This window comes from Rhincodon typus, chromosome 28 (genome assembly GCF_021869965.1).
Source record: "Rhincodon typus isolate 14 chromosome 28, sRhiTyp1.1, whole genome shotgun sequence".
In the NCBI taxonomy this organism is placed as follows: Eukaryota; Metazoa; Chordata; class Chondrichthyes; order Orectolobiformes; family Rhincodontidae; genus Rhincodon; species Rhincodon typus.
Window position 1 is genome coordinate 2,729,162 of NC_063359.1, and position 19,525 is coordinate 2,748,686.

Consider the following 19,525-nt stretch of genomic DNA (forward strand, 5'->3'; position numbering starts at 1 on the left):
TGGATGCAGTTTAAGAATTTGCTCCCTCCTGACCTAAAACTAGGCCAGCTAATATTTTGGTAATAAAATCTCCTCTTATTACTGCCTTCCTTTTATTACAGTTCTCTGAAATGTGGTGGCATTCTTATAGAACATAGAACTGTACAGCACAAGAACGGGCCCTTCGGACCACAATGCTGTGCTGAACATGATGCCTAATTAAACTAATCCCTTTTGCCTGCCCTTGGCCCATATCCCTCCATTCCTTGCATATTCATGTGCTTATCTAGTCCCTCAAATGCCCTTATCATATCTGCCTCCAACACCACCCCCTGGCAGTGCATTCCAGACTCCTATCACTCTGTGTAAAAAACATCCCCCTTAACCTTAAATGCATGCCCTCTGGTATTAGACATCTCAACTCTGGGAAAAAGATTCTGACTGTCAACCCTATCTATGCATCTCATAATTTTATCGACTTCGATCAAGTCTCACCTCAGCCTCCGCTGCTCAAGAGAAAAGAACCCGAGTATTTCTAGCCTCTCCTTATAGCGCATACCCTCTAATCCAGGCAGCATCCTGGTAAACCTCTTCTACACCTTCTCCAAAGCCTCCACATCCTTCCTGTAATGTGACAACCAGAATTGAATGCAATACTCTAAGTGCGCCTAACCAAAGTTTTATAAAGCTGAAACATGATATACTGACTCTTGTACTCAATTCCCCGACCAATAAAGGCAAGCATGCCATACGCCTTCTTTACCACCCCATCCTCTTGTGTGGCCACTTTCAGGGTGCTATGAACTTGAATCTTAAGATCCTTCTGCACATCAATGCTGTAGAGGGTCCTGTCATTAACTGTGTACTTTTCATGAACATTTGATCTCCCAAAGTGCAGTACCTCACACTTACCCGGAATCAACTCCATTTGCCATTTCGCCGCCCATATCTGCAACTGGTCTATGTCCTGCTGTATCCTTTGACAACCTTCTACACTACCCACAACTAGACTGATCTTTGTATCGGCTGCAAACTCATTAACCTCCCCCCTCCATCTACATTTTCATTTAAATATATCACAAACAGCAGAGGTCCCAGTACGGATCCCTGAGGTACACCACTAGTCATGGACCTCCAGCCTGAAAAACATCTTTCAGCCACTACCCTCTGTCTTCTATTGACAAGCCAAATCTGAATTCACTTGGCCAAGTCATGTGGATCCCATGCATTTCAATCTTCTGGATGAACTTACCATGAGGGATCTTGTTGAAAGCCTCACTAAAATCCAATTTGATCCTCCATCTCTCCCTCACTGTCTGGAAGCCTATAGTACTGGTGTGTTTGCCCCATTTGTATTTTTACTTCGCCCCATTTCTCCTCTTTCAACCAAGTCTTGGACATAGCTAAGATATCATATGCCCACAAGCCTACCTCTGCCCTCAGCTTGTCTGCCTTTTTGCATTAAAATTTATTCCTTTCAGTCTCAGTAAACTCACTTTTTCTTATCTAGCCTATGTTTCCTCTGCCTGGCAGACTCAGTTACTATTATTGTAACTTCGGATTCCATCTAATCTTCTCTCCCCTCTGAACTATTTATCAGGATCCCATCCCCTGCCAATATAGATTAGAATTACCCCAAAAAGGCAAGAGGGAAATACCCACCAATTACCTATCTGCTCTCTCGTAACATCACACTTCAATTTTGTTGAAACTGCTCCATGTCCAGTCTGTCTGCTTCTGGGAATTCTCCACGCTCTACTCTCACTGCTCCTTGTGACCTCACTGCCAAAGCTCACAGCCAATGACATCCATGACTCACAAGTGAATAACAAAAATTGTCTTGGACATATGTTTCCTTCTTATGTACTTATAGAATCTTTCATTGTCCCATACTTGCGTGTTTTGTTAGTTTACGTTCATATTTTATTCTCCCTTCCATTCTTAGTTTCTTGGTTGTCCTTTGCTGTATTCTCAAATTCTCTCAATCCACAGTCTTCCTACTTTATCTGGCAACATTCAAAAACCTTTTTCTTTTAAACTTATACAATTCTTAACTTCTTTGTTAGCAACAACTGACTGACTTAGTTTGGCTTTTTGTGCTTTGAAGGAACATACCTGTTGTAGCTTCACAATTTGCTTTGTTTAAAGTTACTACCCTGGTTTCAGAGTGAACCACTTCACTTTCAAACTTAATGTAAAATTCTATCATACTGTGGTCACTCATTCCTAAAGGTTCTTCAATAATAAACAAGATTATTAATGAGCCCTTTTCATTACATCATACTTGATCTAAAATATTCCGTTCTCTTGTCAGTTCCTCAGCATACCACAAAAGAAAACCATCCCTATCACAGTCCAAAATCTCACCAACTCATCTGCCACAGCTTCAGCCCAAGTCTATATGCAAATTAAAGTCACCTCTGGATACTGTATTAACCATTCCCTGATCTCCTGATTTAATACCAAGCCTCACATTAACTACTGTTTGGTGACTGTTAGGGGACAATCTGGGCAGCACAGTGGCTCAGGGGTTAGCACTGCTGCCTCACAGCGCTCGGGACCTGGGTTCAATTCCAGCCTGTGTGGAGTTTGCACATTCTCCCCATGTCTGCGTGCGTTTCCTCCAGGTGCCCTGCTTTTCTCACACAGTCCAAAGATGTGCAGCTTAGGTGGATTGACCATGCTAAATTGCCCGTAGTGTTCAGGGATATGCAGGATAGGTGCTGCTCTGTGACATTCCTGACCCTGGCACCAGGGAGGCAACACACCATCCTGGATAACAAGGTGTAGAGCTGGATGAACCATCCTGGAGTCATCTTCACTGCCACATAAATGCCTGTTGGATCCCCTGACTATCAAATTCCCTATCACTATTGCTGTTCCATTTACCTTCCCCCTTTCTTGTACAGCTAAGTACCTGTGGTGTCAAAGATTTGGTTCTGGCTGCACTCCTCCTAGAAGTCAATGTCCTCATCAGTATCCAAAATGGAAAACAAATGAGCAAACCAGATCAATCAGGGGTCACGTACTACCTGACTGATTCTCCTCAGCAAGCATCTGTAGCCAGTGACATATCCTGCAGATGTGTTCATCTTGGACACACAGTGCATTCAAGACTTCCCACATAGTACAAAATGCACTTTCCACTTGGCCAAGCTGACCTGCCAAACTGTATAAAGTTTTGGCCCGTAGCCTGTGTGCCTTGGTATCGCAAGTACACATCCAAATATTTCTTAAATGTTATGAGGGTTTCTGCCTCTACCACCTTCACAGTCAGTGAGTTCCTGATTCCCATGACTCTCTGGGTGAAAAAGGTTTTCCTCACATCTCCTCTAAACCTCCTGCCCCTTACCTTAAATCTATGCCCCAGTCACTGATCCCTTCATCAAGGGGAAACATTACTTCCTTTCTAGCCTATCTATACACTTCATAATTTCACACATTTCAGTCATGTCCCTACTTTGCTCCAAGGAAAACAACCCCAGTCTGTCCAATCTCTTTCCATAACTGAAACTCTCCAGCCCAGGCAACATCCTGGCAAATCTCTTCTGCAATCTCTCTAGTACAATCACATCTCTCCTATAATGTGGATTACAGAGCTGCACACAAAACTCTAGCTGTAGCCCAACTAATGTTTTATGCAGTTCCATCATAGCTCTCTGCTCTTAAACTCGATGCTTTGATTAATAATACCAGGTACTCCGTATACCTTCTTATGCTTTATCTACCTGTCCTGATACCTTAAGGAACCAGTGTACTGGCACACAAAGGTCCCTCTGATGTTTGGTCCTTCCCAGGGTCCTCCTGTTCACCACGTATTCCCTTGCCTTGTTTGTCCTGCCCAAGGGCACCACCTCACACTTATTTGGATTAAATTCCATTTGACATTTATTAGCCATCTGACCGGCCCGCCTACATCCTCCTCACTACTTACTACCCCATAAATTTTGTATCATCCATAAACTTCAAGGCAGTAACACTGATCGTTGTGGAACCCCACTGGTCATAGGCTTCCAGTCACTAAAATACTCTTCGACCATCACCTTCTGCTTCCTGCCTCTCAGCCAATTCTGGATCCAGTTTGCCAAATTTCCTTGGATCCCATGAGTTCTTACTTTTGCTATCAGTTTCCCATGTGGGGCCTTATCAAAAGACTTGATAAAGTCCAAGTAGACAACGTTGAATGTGTTGCCCCCATCTACACACTCAGTCACCTCTTTGAAAATTCAATCAAGTTGATTATATATGACCTCCCCTTAACAAAACCATGTGACTGTTCTTAATCAATCTCTGCCTCTCCAAATGCAGATTTATTCTGTTACTCAGAATTGCTTTCAATAGTTTCCCCATCACCGAGGTTAGACTAGATTCCTGGTTTATGCTTTGCTCCCTTTTTGAATAACAGTACCACATTGGCTGTCTTCCAGACATTTGGCACCTCTCCTGTGGTCAGAGGAATTGAAAATTATTGCTAGCAACCCCTGCTATTTCCTTCCATGTCTCACTCAACAGCCTGGAATACATTTTATCCAGTTGTGGACATTATCAACATTTAAGCCTGCCAGACTACTCAGAATCTCCTCTCTGACTATGCTAATTTCTTTAAGTATATCACAGTGCTTCTCCCTGATTTCTATCCCCACATCAGTCCTCTCATTAGTGAACCAGGATGCAAAATATTAATTTGGAACCCTATGTTTTTTGGCTTCATGCACAAATTATTACTACAGTCCTTAATGAGCCCTACTCTGTCCCTAGTTATCCTTTTACCCTCAATGTACTTGGAAAATAACTTTAGGATTTTCCTGCCATTATCTCTTCATGCCCCCTGTTTGCTCTCCTAATTTCCTTTTTAAGTTCCCTCTTGCACATTCTATAATTCTGTAGGATGTTTCCTGCTTCGAGCCCTTCATATCTGCCGTAAGCCTCCCTGTTTTTCTTTACCCAGTTGGTGTACCTCTCAATATCTAGATTTTGCTGGATTCGTTGGTGCCACTCTATTGAAGATGTTGGCCCTTGTACTCTCCCTATTTCCTTACCTCTAAATCTTTTTGGCAAAATTAGAGTAGGAGAACATTTGCCAGTTAGCCACCCGTCAGTTTCTTTCCCAGCTTTCAGTGCATAGAGCTGAACTCTCACTGGCTCTCTCTCCCTGCTCACACAGTTTTCAACTCCCTCTCTCCTGAAGGCAGACAGGGTTAGAGAAAGAAAGGATCGCCTCCCTCCTTCCTCACCGAACACCCGCATTCACCAAACTTTCAGATGTGTAGGACGGTACATTTTTTATTGTTATGGATGTCATGAAATACGGAACAAACAACAACAACAAAAAGGGCATAATGTACCAATAAACCACAATCCTACGCATTGCCTGAACAGGGTTAAGGAGCTGAATGGCCTCCTCCTATTGCTGTTTTAGGAGTCAGATCCAGGAGGACAACCGTGACACTTTCCGTACTGTGGGACAGTTCTGATTGCCCTGCTATAGGAAGGATATTATTAAACTGGAGAGGGTTCAGAAAAGATTTACAAGGATGTTGCCAGGAATGGTGGGTTTCAGTTATAAAGACAGGATGGGACTTTTTTCACTGGTGCGTGGGAGGTTGAGGGATGGCGTTACAGAGGTTTATAAAATTATGAGGGGCACAGATAAGGTGAATAGCAAGGTTCTTTTCCCTAGGGTGGGTGAGTTCAAAACTGGGGGGGCATAGTTTTAAGGTCAGAGGAGAAAGATTTAAAAGGGACCTGAGGGGCAACTTTTTCACACATAAGGTGGTTCACACGTGGAATGAACTGCCAAAGGAAGTGGTAGATGTAGGTACAGTTACAACATTTAAAAGATATTTGGACAGGTACATGAATAGAAAAGGTTTAGAGGGAAATCGGCTAAAGGCAGGAAAGTGGGACTAGTTTAGTTTGAGAAACCTGGTCAGCATCGACAAGTTCCAACTTGAAGGGTCTGTTTCCATCCTGTATGACTCTATGAGTTACATCAGTAAATCTAAATTTTTTCAATTGCTAGGCAATAACTGCTGGATGTATTGACTCCTTACTCCATCCAATATCTAACAACTCCCGCCAAACATCTTACTTATGTCACTCTGTCCACATCTAAATTTTCACTCTATCCAGATCACTGGCCCATTAGCTATTGTTTTCATCTACCCAGATAACTTACATAACCAACCAATTGGAACATGGATCTATACATCTCAATCAGATCACTGGCCACAATTTCTATTTGGTTCAGCAACTCAACTCAGATCAATCCCAGTGACACCAGCCATTTCACAACCATCTGCCAACTCCAGCCATATCACTGACCTTTCACTTCATCCATATCATTGGGCCCTCACTCCATCTGGTTCAGCAACACTCACTCACACAAATCTTCATCTTCATATCAAATGGACCAAACAAACTGGAAAAAGTGGTCTGTCGGTCAAGTTCATCAAATGCATCTGAGGCAGTTTCCAAATCAATACATTATGAAACTAATCTGGGGTAAAGCACTTTTAGATCTTGGATCGTGTAATGACCTAGAATTGATCAGTAATTTCACAGCCAAAGGATCCAATCAAGCAGAGTGATTATAATATGACAAAATTTCATAAGAATCTTAAACTTAAAGCCAATTACCTGGGTGTGAGTGGCAAGTTGGTTGAGGCTGATTGTAGGCATAGATTAAACAATAAGGAGGATAATAAGAAGTGGCAATATTTGAAGAAATAATTCAAGAAAGAGATACACCATTAAAGTTGTTCCTCTTGCACTCATCAAGACAAATGCACCAATACCAAATTTCAAAGGAAACAACAAAATATACAACGTGTGAAACACGATCCTGGTAGGTTAACAAGTAGACTCTGATTAGCCAAGGCACTACCACGGAGAATGGAAAATGCATCACAGAACAAAGCTTTACCCAATGTTTGTTTAATTTGTAGCTTCTAGCGAGTGTAAGAAGTCCTTTGTAAACCCAACTGACAGTCACCTATAAATTGTGTACAAATTATTATTCCTTTTGAAATTGGATGATTTTTCTATCTCTGATGCGTGCAAGATAAAAAGCATCAACAGTATGTTTTTCTTTCAGCAATACACAAATATCTGAATTAAAAAGCATTTTCACGAGGAAAAGTTCCATTGAAAAATAATCTACGGCTCATGTAAGAAGCTAGAATAGTACTGGATTAAAGAAAAAGAAACTTATATTGTTGCCAAGAACAATAGGAAGCCTGAAGGCTTTCAGAAACTAGCAGAGTTCGATGCAAAAGTTAATTTAAAAAAACAAGAGTAAACTAGCAAGAAATACAAAAGAAATTTATAAAAGCCTCGATGAGTCAATAAAAGGGAAGACAACTGAAAAAGAGACTGAGGCAAGACAAATTATTAATGGGGAGTAAGGAAATAGCAGAAATGTTAAATAAATACTTTGTGTCTGACTTTGTGATAGAAGACACAAAACACATACTTGAAATATTGAGGAACAAATGGCTTAATTACTTGAAGTAATTAAAATCAGCAGAAAAAAAAAGTACCTCAGAAACCCTCCCCCACAATGGGACTAAAACCCAACAAATCCTCTGAGCCTGACAGATTCCATCATATATTTAAGGCTGCAAAAGTAGTGGAAACCATCATTGTGAATGTTTCAAAACTCCCTACATTGCAAAAATATCCCCACAGATTGGAAATGAGCAAATGTAGTAAAACTAACATTGCATAAGAATATTTACAGTTATATCCTGTACAATTTTCTCTGAAGAAAGGTGTTACCACAAAAGTATTCCTTGAAATAACAAATTGGTCTCAGCATTTCAGGTAACTGTGTACAGCCAACTAATCAGCAGCAAGAATGTTAACATGCTCTGAACCATTTCAATCCAATCAGCAGTAAGATCCTTCACTATGTACAAATTTCTTGTTCAAGTCATTCCTTGAGGTGACAGGTCAGAGCACACTTCCCAAACTCTCGAAAGGCTCATGGTTCTTCGTGAAAACAACAATTTAAAGAGAACAGTTGTCCTTTTCAGAATCAAATGGTGTAATTGTAAACATTCTTGACGTTACCACTCTCACCATAAAAACTTCAAACAACTTGTTACATTGTTATTCAAGAAAGAAGTGAGGAAGAAACAGAAGACTGCCAGGCTGACATCAGTCAGGAAAATCCTGGGCCAAAAATGGAATTTGCATGAAAAGCTCAGCAGGTCTGGCAGCATCTGTAAAGAGGAGTCAAAATTAACGTTTTGGGTACGGGGACCTTTCCTCCATTCGGGTCACTGGACCCGAAACGTTAACTCTGATTTCTCTTCACAGATGCTGCCAGACCTGCTGAGCTTTTCCAGCAACTTCTGTTTTTGTTTCTGACTTACAGCATCCGCAGTTCTTTCTGCTTTTGTAAAGTAAGAAAGTCCTGCGATTTATTATTGGGGAAGTGTTATCGATGCACTTGGGAACTGATTACGGATAACAACACCACCAGTGTGCTTTTACAAGATGGCAATCATATTTGAAAAATTCATTAGAGTGTTTGTGATTTGCTAGAGTGGATAATGGGGAATTAGTAGATGGAGCATACGCAGGCTTTTCAAAGGCACTCTTTAGGTTCCACATACAAATGTATTGAATAAGATAAGAGTTAATGGAGTTGAGGTAATAATGGACAGAGAATTTGTTAATGGACAGGAAGCAGGGAGTAGAGGCATTTTCAAGTTGACATGTTGTTATGAGTGGATTGCTCAAAGACAATGCTAGGGCCTCAGTTATTTCCGATCTATATGAATGACTTAAATGTACTCAAATTTGTTGGGGTATAAAATTAGGTGGGACACTAAACTGTGAGGTGAGGAAGGTATAAAGAGGCTGCAAAGAGGTAAAGCCAAGTTGAGTAAGCAAATAATAAGTTGGCCAATGAAGCTTAATGCGGAAAAGTGAACAGTTATTTACCTTCGAAAGTAAGAATAGAAAATTAGAATAATTTTAACCAGGAACAATCATGTAGGGTTTTAATGAGACCAAACTTGAAATAGTGTGTACGGTCTTTATCTCCCTAACTATGTAAGACTATGTACACCTCAGCAACTTACTGCAAATGTTGGAAACCTTATGATAAAAAAATCGAACATGCTGGAAAATCTCAGCATTTCAGGAAGAATCTGTGGAGAGAGAAACATAACTAATGGAAATAATATCAGACACTAGCCGATTTGGTGTGGATGTTCAGCATTTTTTGTTTGTTTTTATTATGAAAGATATAGTTGCCTTTAAGACAGTCCAGTGAAGGTTCACGCAGTTAGTTTCTGGGATGAAAGTTAACCCTGTATTGTGAGTTGAGTACAGTGGACCAATGTTCTCTGCTGTTTGTAAGAAAGGGAAATGATCTCATTGAAACATGGAAGAGTTTGAGTGGCTTAACAAAAATAGATACAGCATCTCTGAACAAGAGTCATCCCAGGCTCAAAACATTAACTCTGTTTCTCTCTCCACAGATACTGCAAGACCTGCTGAGTTTCTCTAGTACTTTTTGTTTGTATTTCACCCACATGGGGTGTGGAGGGTAGCGGTTGGGGGGGTTGCAGTTGAGGGGGGAGAACAATCTCAGGATATGGGGTCGAATTGATGAGAAATTTCATCTTTCAAATGTTTGTGAAGTTTTCACCCCATAAATTGTGGTCTTTGAATATATTCAGATTTAAGAATAATTGGGGAATCAGGAAATATGAGGATTGGCTAGGTAGGGAGAATAGCATTTTAAAAATCAGCAATGATGGTATTGAACAGTGGAGCAAGCTTGAGGAGTGGAGAGCTACTTTGGCTCCGATTTCTTCTGTTCTTATGTACTAGGCTGTCATTCCATCGTGATCATTAACACATCCATCACATTGTATCAGGGAGACCTAAACACATCCAGATATGGGCTACCTATCACTGCAGGATTTTTTAAAAATTCATTCATGGGATGAGGGCATCGCTGGCTAGGCACCACATATTGCCCATCCCTAATTGCCTAGAGGGCAGTTAAGGGAGTCACATGTAGGCTAGTCCGGGTAAGGATGGCAGTTTCCTTCCCTATAGGACATTAGTGAACCAGATGGGTTTTTCCTGACAATTAGCAATGAGTTCATGGTCATCATTAAAAAAGGATAAGCAACCTCCCACTCAAACCTGATCACTGACCCCTCACTCAATCCACAATCCCGATTCCATACTCAATCCTGATCGCTGACCTCTCACTCAATCCACATTAACAATTCCACACTCAAACCTGATCACTGACCCCTCACTCAATCCACATTACCGATTCCACACTCAATCCTGATCACTGACCCCTCACTCAATCCACATTACCGATTCCACACTCAATCCGGATCACTGACGCCTCACTCAATCCACATTACCGATTCCACACTCAATCCTGATCACTGATCCCTCATTCAATCCACATTACCGATTCCACACTCAATCCGGATCATTGACCCTTCATTCCAAAAAGACACTCACCCGTCATTGCAACAGCACACTGACTTTTCACTCCAATCAGAGACAGAACCCTCACTCCATCCTAACCGCTGACCCCTTACCCTAACAGACCACTGAACACTTACTCCAACCAGACACTGACCACTCATTCTACTCACATCTCTGGCCCTTCACTCTATTTCTCACCACTGACCCCTCAGTCCTTTCAGATCACTCATCCCTCAATCCACCCAGATCACTCACATCTCACTGACTCAATTCATATCACTGACCTTCACTCTAACTAGACACTGACTCCAGACTCTATGTGGATCCTGGCCCCCTCACTCCAGTTTAGCAATTAGTTTCTCACCCCATCCAATCTCTAAACAGCAATGACAGAAATCTCCAAGAGAGTCACCCAGCATCTCCAAGAGAGTCACCCAGCATCTCCAAATGTTGTTGAAAGATTACTACCAGTCCAACTCGATTAGTAATCATTGATCCAGAATGATAACCAATCCATCTGGTAGACAACAAGGTGCAGGGCTGGATGAACACAGCAGGCCAAGATAACTGGACCCCAATTCAGCTGAAACATTAACCAAGACCTTTGCCAGGCCATTACCTCCTAAACTAATCAGAATACGGACTATTCACTCTGCCTGGCAGAGCATTAACCCTAACAAGTCGCAAGGTGAAAGAACACAAACCTTAGCTCTGACAGGCCTTTCCATGTTAAACAAATTGTTTTAGTCCTCTCTTACCCAGCTCTCATTAATCCTTTAACCAGTGAGGTTTTACTCCCCCCACTTGTTTACCCAGAATTAATGGTTTGCTATCAATTGAATGAGACAGTCAGTTGGAGAAAGGAACACAAGTGAACTTTGCCCTCTGTGAAAAAAAAACAATCGTGAGAGGTTGGAGGTGAGGAAAAGAAAGGAATAGGAGAGACAGAGCTACAGGAGGCAGGGCGGGAGGAAGGTAGCTGGGCTGGGAGAGAGAGTGCATGTGGGAGCTGGGTAGTGATGAGAGAAATTCTGAAGTGGGAATGTTAATGATTTAATTCATGCATCACACACTTGATGTTGCAATGACTTTTCCTGGGTTTCAGCAGCTCTTCAATGGCTGTTACTACACTGCTTAGCATTAAAATGGGCCAGAGATGGATTGACAACCTTTCGGGAATGTTCAGGAATGGTGAATTCATTCATTCCCCACATTCCGTGAGTGGGAGGCTTCAGGAGACGTTGGACTGGCAGAGGTCAGGGGTCAGACAGGGGTTACACATTATTAATGAAAATCATTCCCTCACATCCATCCTATTAACTGGGCTTGGAATGGGAATTATGACAGACAGAATATAAAGAGATACAATGCCCTGGTCATATTGGAGTTGTCCTGTACTGAGTGGTATGCTTGGCAGAGTGTGTGTTGACAGTGGGATGATCCTGATGCCATATGATTGGTTAAGGTCTGTGGAGGTTAGGGCTATGATCCGACTTTAAGAAGAGCTGCAGGTTGTTTTTTTTTTGCACAGCTCCAGTATACGGCTCTCATCCTGTCGCTGATTACACGTAGCAGATTTTGACTACGATGAAGCACGTGGAATGATAAATACAAGTTTTGTCAGGTAGCACTCAAGACACCGTAGATGCTTAAAGCAATGTTAGCCATGTTCAAAATGGAGAGAAAATGTGTTCACGTACAGATATCTACAGATACACACAACAGTCGGGATGTGACACAAAGGCCATGCACTAACCTTTGATTCCTTTTCTTCCAGGAGCGTCTCCAGCTTCTTCTGTGCTGCCCGGCCCTCATGGTCATTACTAACCACCAGAATGATGTGTCCCCAACGGAAACGCCTCATCATTTCAAACCAGACATGCGCTTGATGGGAGTACGGTGGCACAGTGCGGAGAAAAGACAGATGGATACTCTGTAGGAATAGCACAGGGGCAGTCAGCAAATAGTTACATCACATCAAACTGCCTAGACACAATCTCCACTCACACTGTTCCCTCAACACAGGACCTTCCAGACACAGTGTCCTCCCTGACATAGCACTCCCCTGGCACAGTGTCCCTCAGTCACAGGGTCCCTCAGACACAGGGTCCCTCAGTCACAGGGTCCCTCAGTCACAGGGTCCCTCAGTCACAGGGTCCCCTTGACACAGGGTCCCTCAATCACAGGTTCTCCCTGAAACAGGGTCTCTCAATCACACAGTCCCTCAGCCACAGAGATCCCTGACACCGGGTCCCCCTGATACAGGGTCCCTCAGTCACAAGGTCTCCCTGACACAGGGTCCCTCAGTCACAGCGTCTGTCAGCCACAGAGTCTCGCCGGCGTAACAGGGTCACGCTGACATAGGCTTCCCCATTCACCTGGTGACCCAGTCACAAGCATCAAACACTGGGTCCAATATCTCCAGGGTTAGAGCAGCTGCAGTCACAGGCTCTGTCCTCCTTCCTGTAAGATTTGCCAAAATGCATCATCACTAACACCATTTCAGCATAGGAACATTTCCCAATTATATGCTTGTATACTCATCAAAAATCTGTCAACCTCAAACTTGAAAGCTCCAATTATCCCACAATATTATCAGGGAGAATTCCTAATTGTGAATACTGTTTGTATGTAAAGGTGCTTCCTGAGTTTGCATATGAATGGCTCAAATTTCATGTTCTATCTACATATTCTCATTCTCACTCCCAAAGGCATAAATATACTGAATCCTTTAAACATCCTGAACCATTCGGCAACTTCACCCCTCAACCTTTAATATTCAAGCAAAATTAAGCAATGTTTTTATGACAAAAACAATGTTGCTGGAAATGCCCAACAGGTCTGGCATCATCTGTGAAGGAAAAAACAGAGTTAATGTTTCGGGTCCGGTGACCCTTCCTCAGAACTGGACTCGAAACGTTAACTCTGTTTTTCCCTTCACAGATGCAGCCAGGCCTGCTGGGCTTTTCCAGCAACTTTGTTTTTGTTCCTGATTTACAGCATCCACAATTATTTTGGTTTTTATTTAATGTTTTTATAACCTGTTTCCTTAATATCTTGCTTTTATTTATTCTTTCATAGGATGCGGGAATGGCGTCAAAGCCAGAAGTTGCTTCCTGTCCATAGTTGCCCTGGGAGAAAGTGGGGGTGAGCTGCCTTCTTGAACTGCTGCAGTCCATGTGCTGTAGGTTGGCCCACAATGCCCTTAGGGAGGGAATTGCAGGATTTTGACCCAGCGACAATGGCTGGCACTATATTTCCAAGTCAGGATGGTGAGTGGCTTGGAGGTGAACTTGCAGGGGATGGTGTTCCCATGTATCTGCTGCCCTTGTCCTTCTGAGTGGTAGAGGCTTGAAAGGTGTTGTCAAAGATTCTTTGGTGAATTTCTGCAATGCATCTACAGCACACACGGTTGTTACTGTGTGTCAGTGGTGAAAACAGTAGATGTCAAATGGGCTTCCTCGTCTTGGATGGTGCCAAGCTTCTTGAGTGTTGTTGGAACTGCACCCATCCAGGCAAGTGGGGAGTATTCCGTCACACTTCTGAGTAATAGGAGTTACTCACCATTCACTTCCCAGCCGCTGAATGAGCAGAGAGAGAGAGTCAGCAGGGATTTTTAAAGGGCAGATTCCTGATGAGCCTGATGGAGTTGTTTGCAGAATGTGAGGAATGTGTGTGGATCTTATTTATCTGGTTTCCAGAAAGTTTTTAAATCTGTCATAAAACAGACAAGGAGGAGTCCACTCAGCCCCTCATGTTTGTGCTGCCATTCTATTGTGTCATTTTGGTTAATCATCTACCTCAATTCCGGCACCTTGTCCATACCCCTTGGTGTTATTAGTAACTTCAAACCTATCGATCTCTGACTTGTCTACACTCAACAACAGATGGACAAGCAGAGAGGAAAATGAACAAAGTGAATGGAATATCTGGAGGGTTAGAATACAAAGGGATAACAATGTACCAGCTATGCTTCAGCTGCGCAACGTCCTCAGAGAAATTATTCCCACTGCACAGACAGTCAAGGACCAGGAGACAGAGTCTAAAAGTGAGTCCAAATTTTCAGGAATGAAACTAGGAAGGAAATTTGTAATCTCCTCTCAAATGCAGCACTTGTTATTCAGTCAGTTGTTAAAACTGAAATTGCTTGGCTTTTGTTACCCAAAGATGTGAAGGAATATGTACAAATCACATAATAACCAGACAGGCATACTGCACGGAAACAGACCCTTCGGTCCAACTAGTCCATGCTGAACATAATCCCAAACTAAACTAGTCCCACCTGTCTGCTCCCAGCCCATATCCCTTCAAACCTTTCCTATTCATGAACTTATCTAAATGTCTTTTGAACATTGTAATTGTACCTGCATCCACCACTTCCTCAGGAAGTTCATTCCACACATGAATCACCCTCTCTGTAAAACATTTGCCCCTTGTGTCTTTTGTAAATCTCTCTCCTCTCACCTTAAAAATGTGTCCCCTAGTTTTGAAATCCCAAATCTCAGGGAAAAGGCAGCTACCTTTAATTCTAGCTATACCCCTCATTATTTTATAAACTTCTATGAGGTTGCCTCTCAACCTCCTATGCTCCAGTGAAAAAAAGACCCAGCCTATCCAACCTTTCTTTAATACTCAAACCTTCCATACCCAGCAACATCCCTGCTAAATCTCTTTTGAACCCTCCCCAGCTTAATAATATCCTTCCTATATCTGGGCGACCAGAACTGGACACAGTATTCCAGAATAGACCTCACCAATGTCCTGTATAGCCTCAACATGACTTCCCAACTCATATACTCAAAGGACTGAGCAATGAAGGCAAGCGTGCTAAATGCCTTTTTAACCACTCTGTCTATATGTGATGTAAACTTCAAAGAATTATGTACCTGCACCCCTAGGTCCTTCTGTTCTACAACACTACCCAAGGCCCAACCACTAACGTATAAGTCCTACCCTTGTACGAAAATGCAATACCTTGCATTTATCCAGATTGAACTCTATCTGCCATTTTTTAGATCCTCATTGATCGCAGACCAGGCTTAAGGGGCTAAATGGACAAATCCTCTTCCTATATTCCCATGCAGTCATGCATCCATTACACAACCGCAGCAAAGCAATATATGTACTGCAAAGTTGCAATGAGGTCACGTGTGTACTGCAGTGATTTTATACATGTACTGTAAGGCTGCAGTGATATCATGGACGCAGAACACACTGCAATGACTTTACATGTGTTGCACAGCTTCAGTGATCTCATGCATGAACTGCACAACTAATGTGTGATTGTGCATGTCCTGCACAACTGCACTGTAGTCATGCATGTACTGCAGTGATGTATACATATATTTCACAACTACAGTGATCTCATGCATGCACTATACAATTGCAATGATATTATACATGTGTTACAAGGCTGCACCGAGGTCCTGCATGAACTGCACAACTGCAGTGTTTTGTACAAGCACTGGGCAATTTCAGTGTACTCATGCATGTACTACCCAGCCACAGTATGGTCATTTTTACTGCACAGTTGCATTGAGGCCATGCACGTACTTCACAACTGCATTGAGGCCATGCATGCACTGCACAGTTGCATTGAGGCCATGCATGCAAAGCACAACTGCATTGAGGCCATGCATGCACTGCACAGCTGCATTAAGGCCATGCATATACTGCACAACTGCACTGTGGTCATGCATATACTGAGCAGCTGCATTGAGGCCATGCATGCACTGCACAGCTGCTGCTGAAGCAGATTGTGAGTCAATCTACAGTGAACTAATCCCGCGACTGATTGACCGCCAGCTGGACCCAGAAGAGCTGGAACTGTCTACCAACCAAAAACTGGCTGATACACAGATCCATTCAAAAGAAGGAAGTATAAAATCCCGAGGAAAAATCTCTCCAGTGTAGAAACATCTCATGAAAGTTCACTTAAGATAGTTCACCAGTCACATTCTGAATTCATTATTATAAACATAATTTGTGTATTTGTTGTAACCTGTTGCCTAGTTTCTTGGGGATAATGTGATCTGCAGGTGGTCCTCCTACTCCCACATTAGCTATCAATATATAATCTATTATACTAATGTCTCAGTGTCCAATACAGGCTGAGTAAACAGCCCTCACTGCAGCTTTTGTACAAACTATGAGCAAAATCTTATTCAGTAATTCAAGGGTTTGCATAGAGAATGCAAGGTCCCCAGGGAGAGATGCAAACAGCATGGGATCAAATGTCCCTTTGCTATGCAGCCGCTGATTTTCTGCCCAGGTGTTATAATGAGGTGATCAGTACTGACAGATTAAATCACAAGACAAATTGCTCAGTTTTAATTGAGTATTCCTTACCTTATCTGAATATATTGACATGCGTGTGGTCAAGCCAATGACAGGAATTCGATAGAAGCCAGCTGTGTAAGACACAGGGGTAGGGGTGAGGTGGTCACTTGGACCAGGTGGGTGACTCACCAATATCGCATACACCTGGGGAAGAAAGAACCACACACGGTGAAGTGAAACACCAAGGAACTAAGACTCCTCCAAAATCACTACACTGTTACCCTGCAGGGTCCTCACCCCAACCAACAAGAAGAAAAAGCAGCAATCAGGGGTCTCAGTCACTGTTCCTCCTCTCTCTCTCTCTCTCTCTCACCCAGCTCATCTATTCCTTCCCCCCAACCCACCCCCAGTTAGTAACACTTTCCCCGCCATGGCCATGCTGGCTTTCCCTTGCCCCATCATTTTCCCAGTTGGCAGAGCTACACTGCCCATGGCCAGTCATACAATTACACTCCTCTCCCCCTCCCAGTCCCTCACTATCAACTAGAATTTCAGAAAATTTACAGAGATATGTAACTCTACCCACTTGATTTCTGCCAGTGTCACCTTACGCAAGGCCCCTTCTACACAAATAATCTTTTCTCACCTGCCCTCACATCCTTCCTGTTCCCCTCTCTGTCTCACGTATATCAAACCTCTGTTTAAATGCACTGATGCTGCCTCGAGTGACTGACTCCACTTGATGGAGAGTTGTACGTTCTAGTCACTCCCTGTGTAAAAACGTTCCTCCAAAACTACAGACGATCTCCAGGCAAATGTCTTACAAAGGTGTCCAGTTTCCTGGCCATCATCGCTCAAACAATCTCATTGAAACAGATTGTCTAAATGCTATTTATAGGAGTTTGCTAAGCATACTTCCAATGATTGTGAGAAGTACTGTATAAATGCAAGTCTTACTTTTGGTCTTTTATTTACGCGCCTCATTCCCAGTTGCTCACAAGTTGAAACAGTCTCTGCGCGATTTAGTAAGGTACAACATTCAACAAAAGTTAGCGCACAGTCAAAGGTATTGAGCAATTCCGCAACCAGTTGGATCAGATCCATGTTTTTCAGTCCTACCACATTCAGACATGTTATACAAGGATGCCCAGATCTGTCACTAAATCAAATTTCAGTTTGTCATAATTTAACATTTATTTTGCTTTTATATTGTTCCCGCTAAAGTTAATAATTGTATACTTTCCCCTATTATACTCTGCCTGCTATCTCCATCCTGTCTGCTTAACATAGTCAGCATGGATTTGTGAGGGGTTGATCATGCCTCACAAACCTTATTGAATTCTTTGAAGAGCTGACCAAACACGTGGATGAAGGTAGTGCATGGATTTAAGTAAGGCGTTTGATAAGGTTCCCCGTGGTAGGCTCATGCAGAAAGTAAGGAGGCATGGGATAGGGGGAAATGTGGCAGATTGGATTCAGAATTGGCTGACCCTGAGAAGACAAAGGGTGATAGTGGTCGGAAAATATTCATCATGGTGCTCAGTTACGAGTGGTGTACCACAAGGATCTGTTCTGGGTCCTCTTCTATTTGTGATTTTTGTAAGTGATTTGCATGTAGGAGTGGAAGGGTGGATTAGTAAGTTCGCGGACGATACGAAGGTGGGTCGAGTTGTGGATAGTGCGGAGGGCTGTTCTAGGTTACAAAGGGACATTGATAGGATGCAGAGCTGGGCTGAGAAGTGGCAGATGGAGTTTAACCCTGAAAAGTTTGAAGTGATTCATTTTGGAAGGACAAATTTGAAAGCAGAATACAGGGTTAACGGAAAGACTCTTGGCAGTGTGGAGGAGCAGAGGGATCTCGGGGTTCATGTCCACAGTTCCCTGAAAGCTACCACCCAGGTGGATAGAGTTGTTAAGAAGGCGTATGGTGTGTTAGCTTTCATTAATAGAGGGATTGAGTTCAAGAGCCGTGAAGTTATGCTCCAGCTATACAAAAGCCTGGTTCGGCCACATCTGAAATATTGTGCCCAATTCTGGTCAACTCATTACAGGAAAGATGTGGAAGCGTGGAAAAGGTGCAGAAGAGATTTACCAGGATGTTGCGTGGAGTGGAGGGAAGGTCTTACGAGGAAAGGTTGAGAGAGCTAGGGCTTTTCTCTTTAGAACAACGAAGGATGAGAGGTGACTTGATAGAGGTGTACAAAATGATCAAAGGTATAGATAGAGTGGATAGCCAGAGACTTTTTCCTGGGGTGGGAGTAGCTATTATGAGGGGGCATAGTTTTAAAGTGAGTGGAGGTAGATATAAGGGAGACGTCAAAGGTAGGTTCTTTACTCAGAGAGTGGTCAGGGCGTGGAATACATTGCCGGAGAGGGTAGTTGAGTTGGCCTTATTAGGGGCATTTAAGCAGCAATTAGATAGGCATATGAATGATAGTATAAGGTAGGGGTGGAGGTTAGATAGACCTTAGGTTTAGGGTAAAAGTTTGGCACAACATCATGGGCCGAAGGGCCTGTACTGTGCTGTACAGTTCTATATTCTATGTTCTATGTTCTTAACCTGACTGTGTCCCTCTTCAATCTTTGTATCCTCCTCATGGATTACATTCCCAATGAGCTTTGTACCATCAGCAAACTCACATGCAATGTATTCAGTCCTATCACCTTAGTCATTAATATAGATTACAAATAGCAATAGTCTGCCAACCCAAAACTGTCCCACTTTTTCTAATCTCTGCTTCATTTACACTATTTAATCTTTAAGCCTTGGCAAAATGTTACTCCCAATTTCATG

General features: G+C 42.6%; 1 protein-coding gene across 1 annotated transcript in view; it reads right to left on the reverse strand.

Annotated features, from left to right (window-relative positions):
- The window catches only part of LOC109916194 (glutamate receptor ionotropic, NMDA 1), a 140,717-nt gene that overhangs the window by 103,857 nt on the left and 17,335 nt on the right, over positions 1-19,525 (reverse strand). Inside the window, exons 2-3 of the mRNA XM_048613340.1 lie at positions 16,801-16,935; positions 12,209-12,385 (exon numbers count right to left, since the gene is read on the reverse strand). Coding sequence (XP_048469297.1) covers positions 12,209-12,385; positions 16,801-16,935 — 312 coding nt within the window. The remainder of the gene's footprint in view (positions 1-12,208; positions 12,386-16,800; positions 16,936-19,525) is intronic.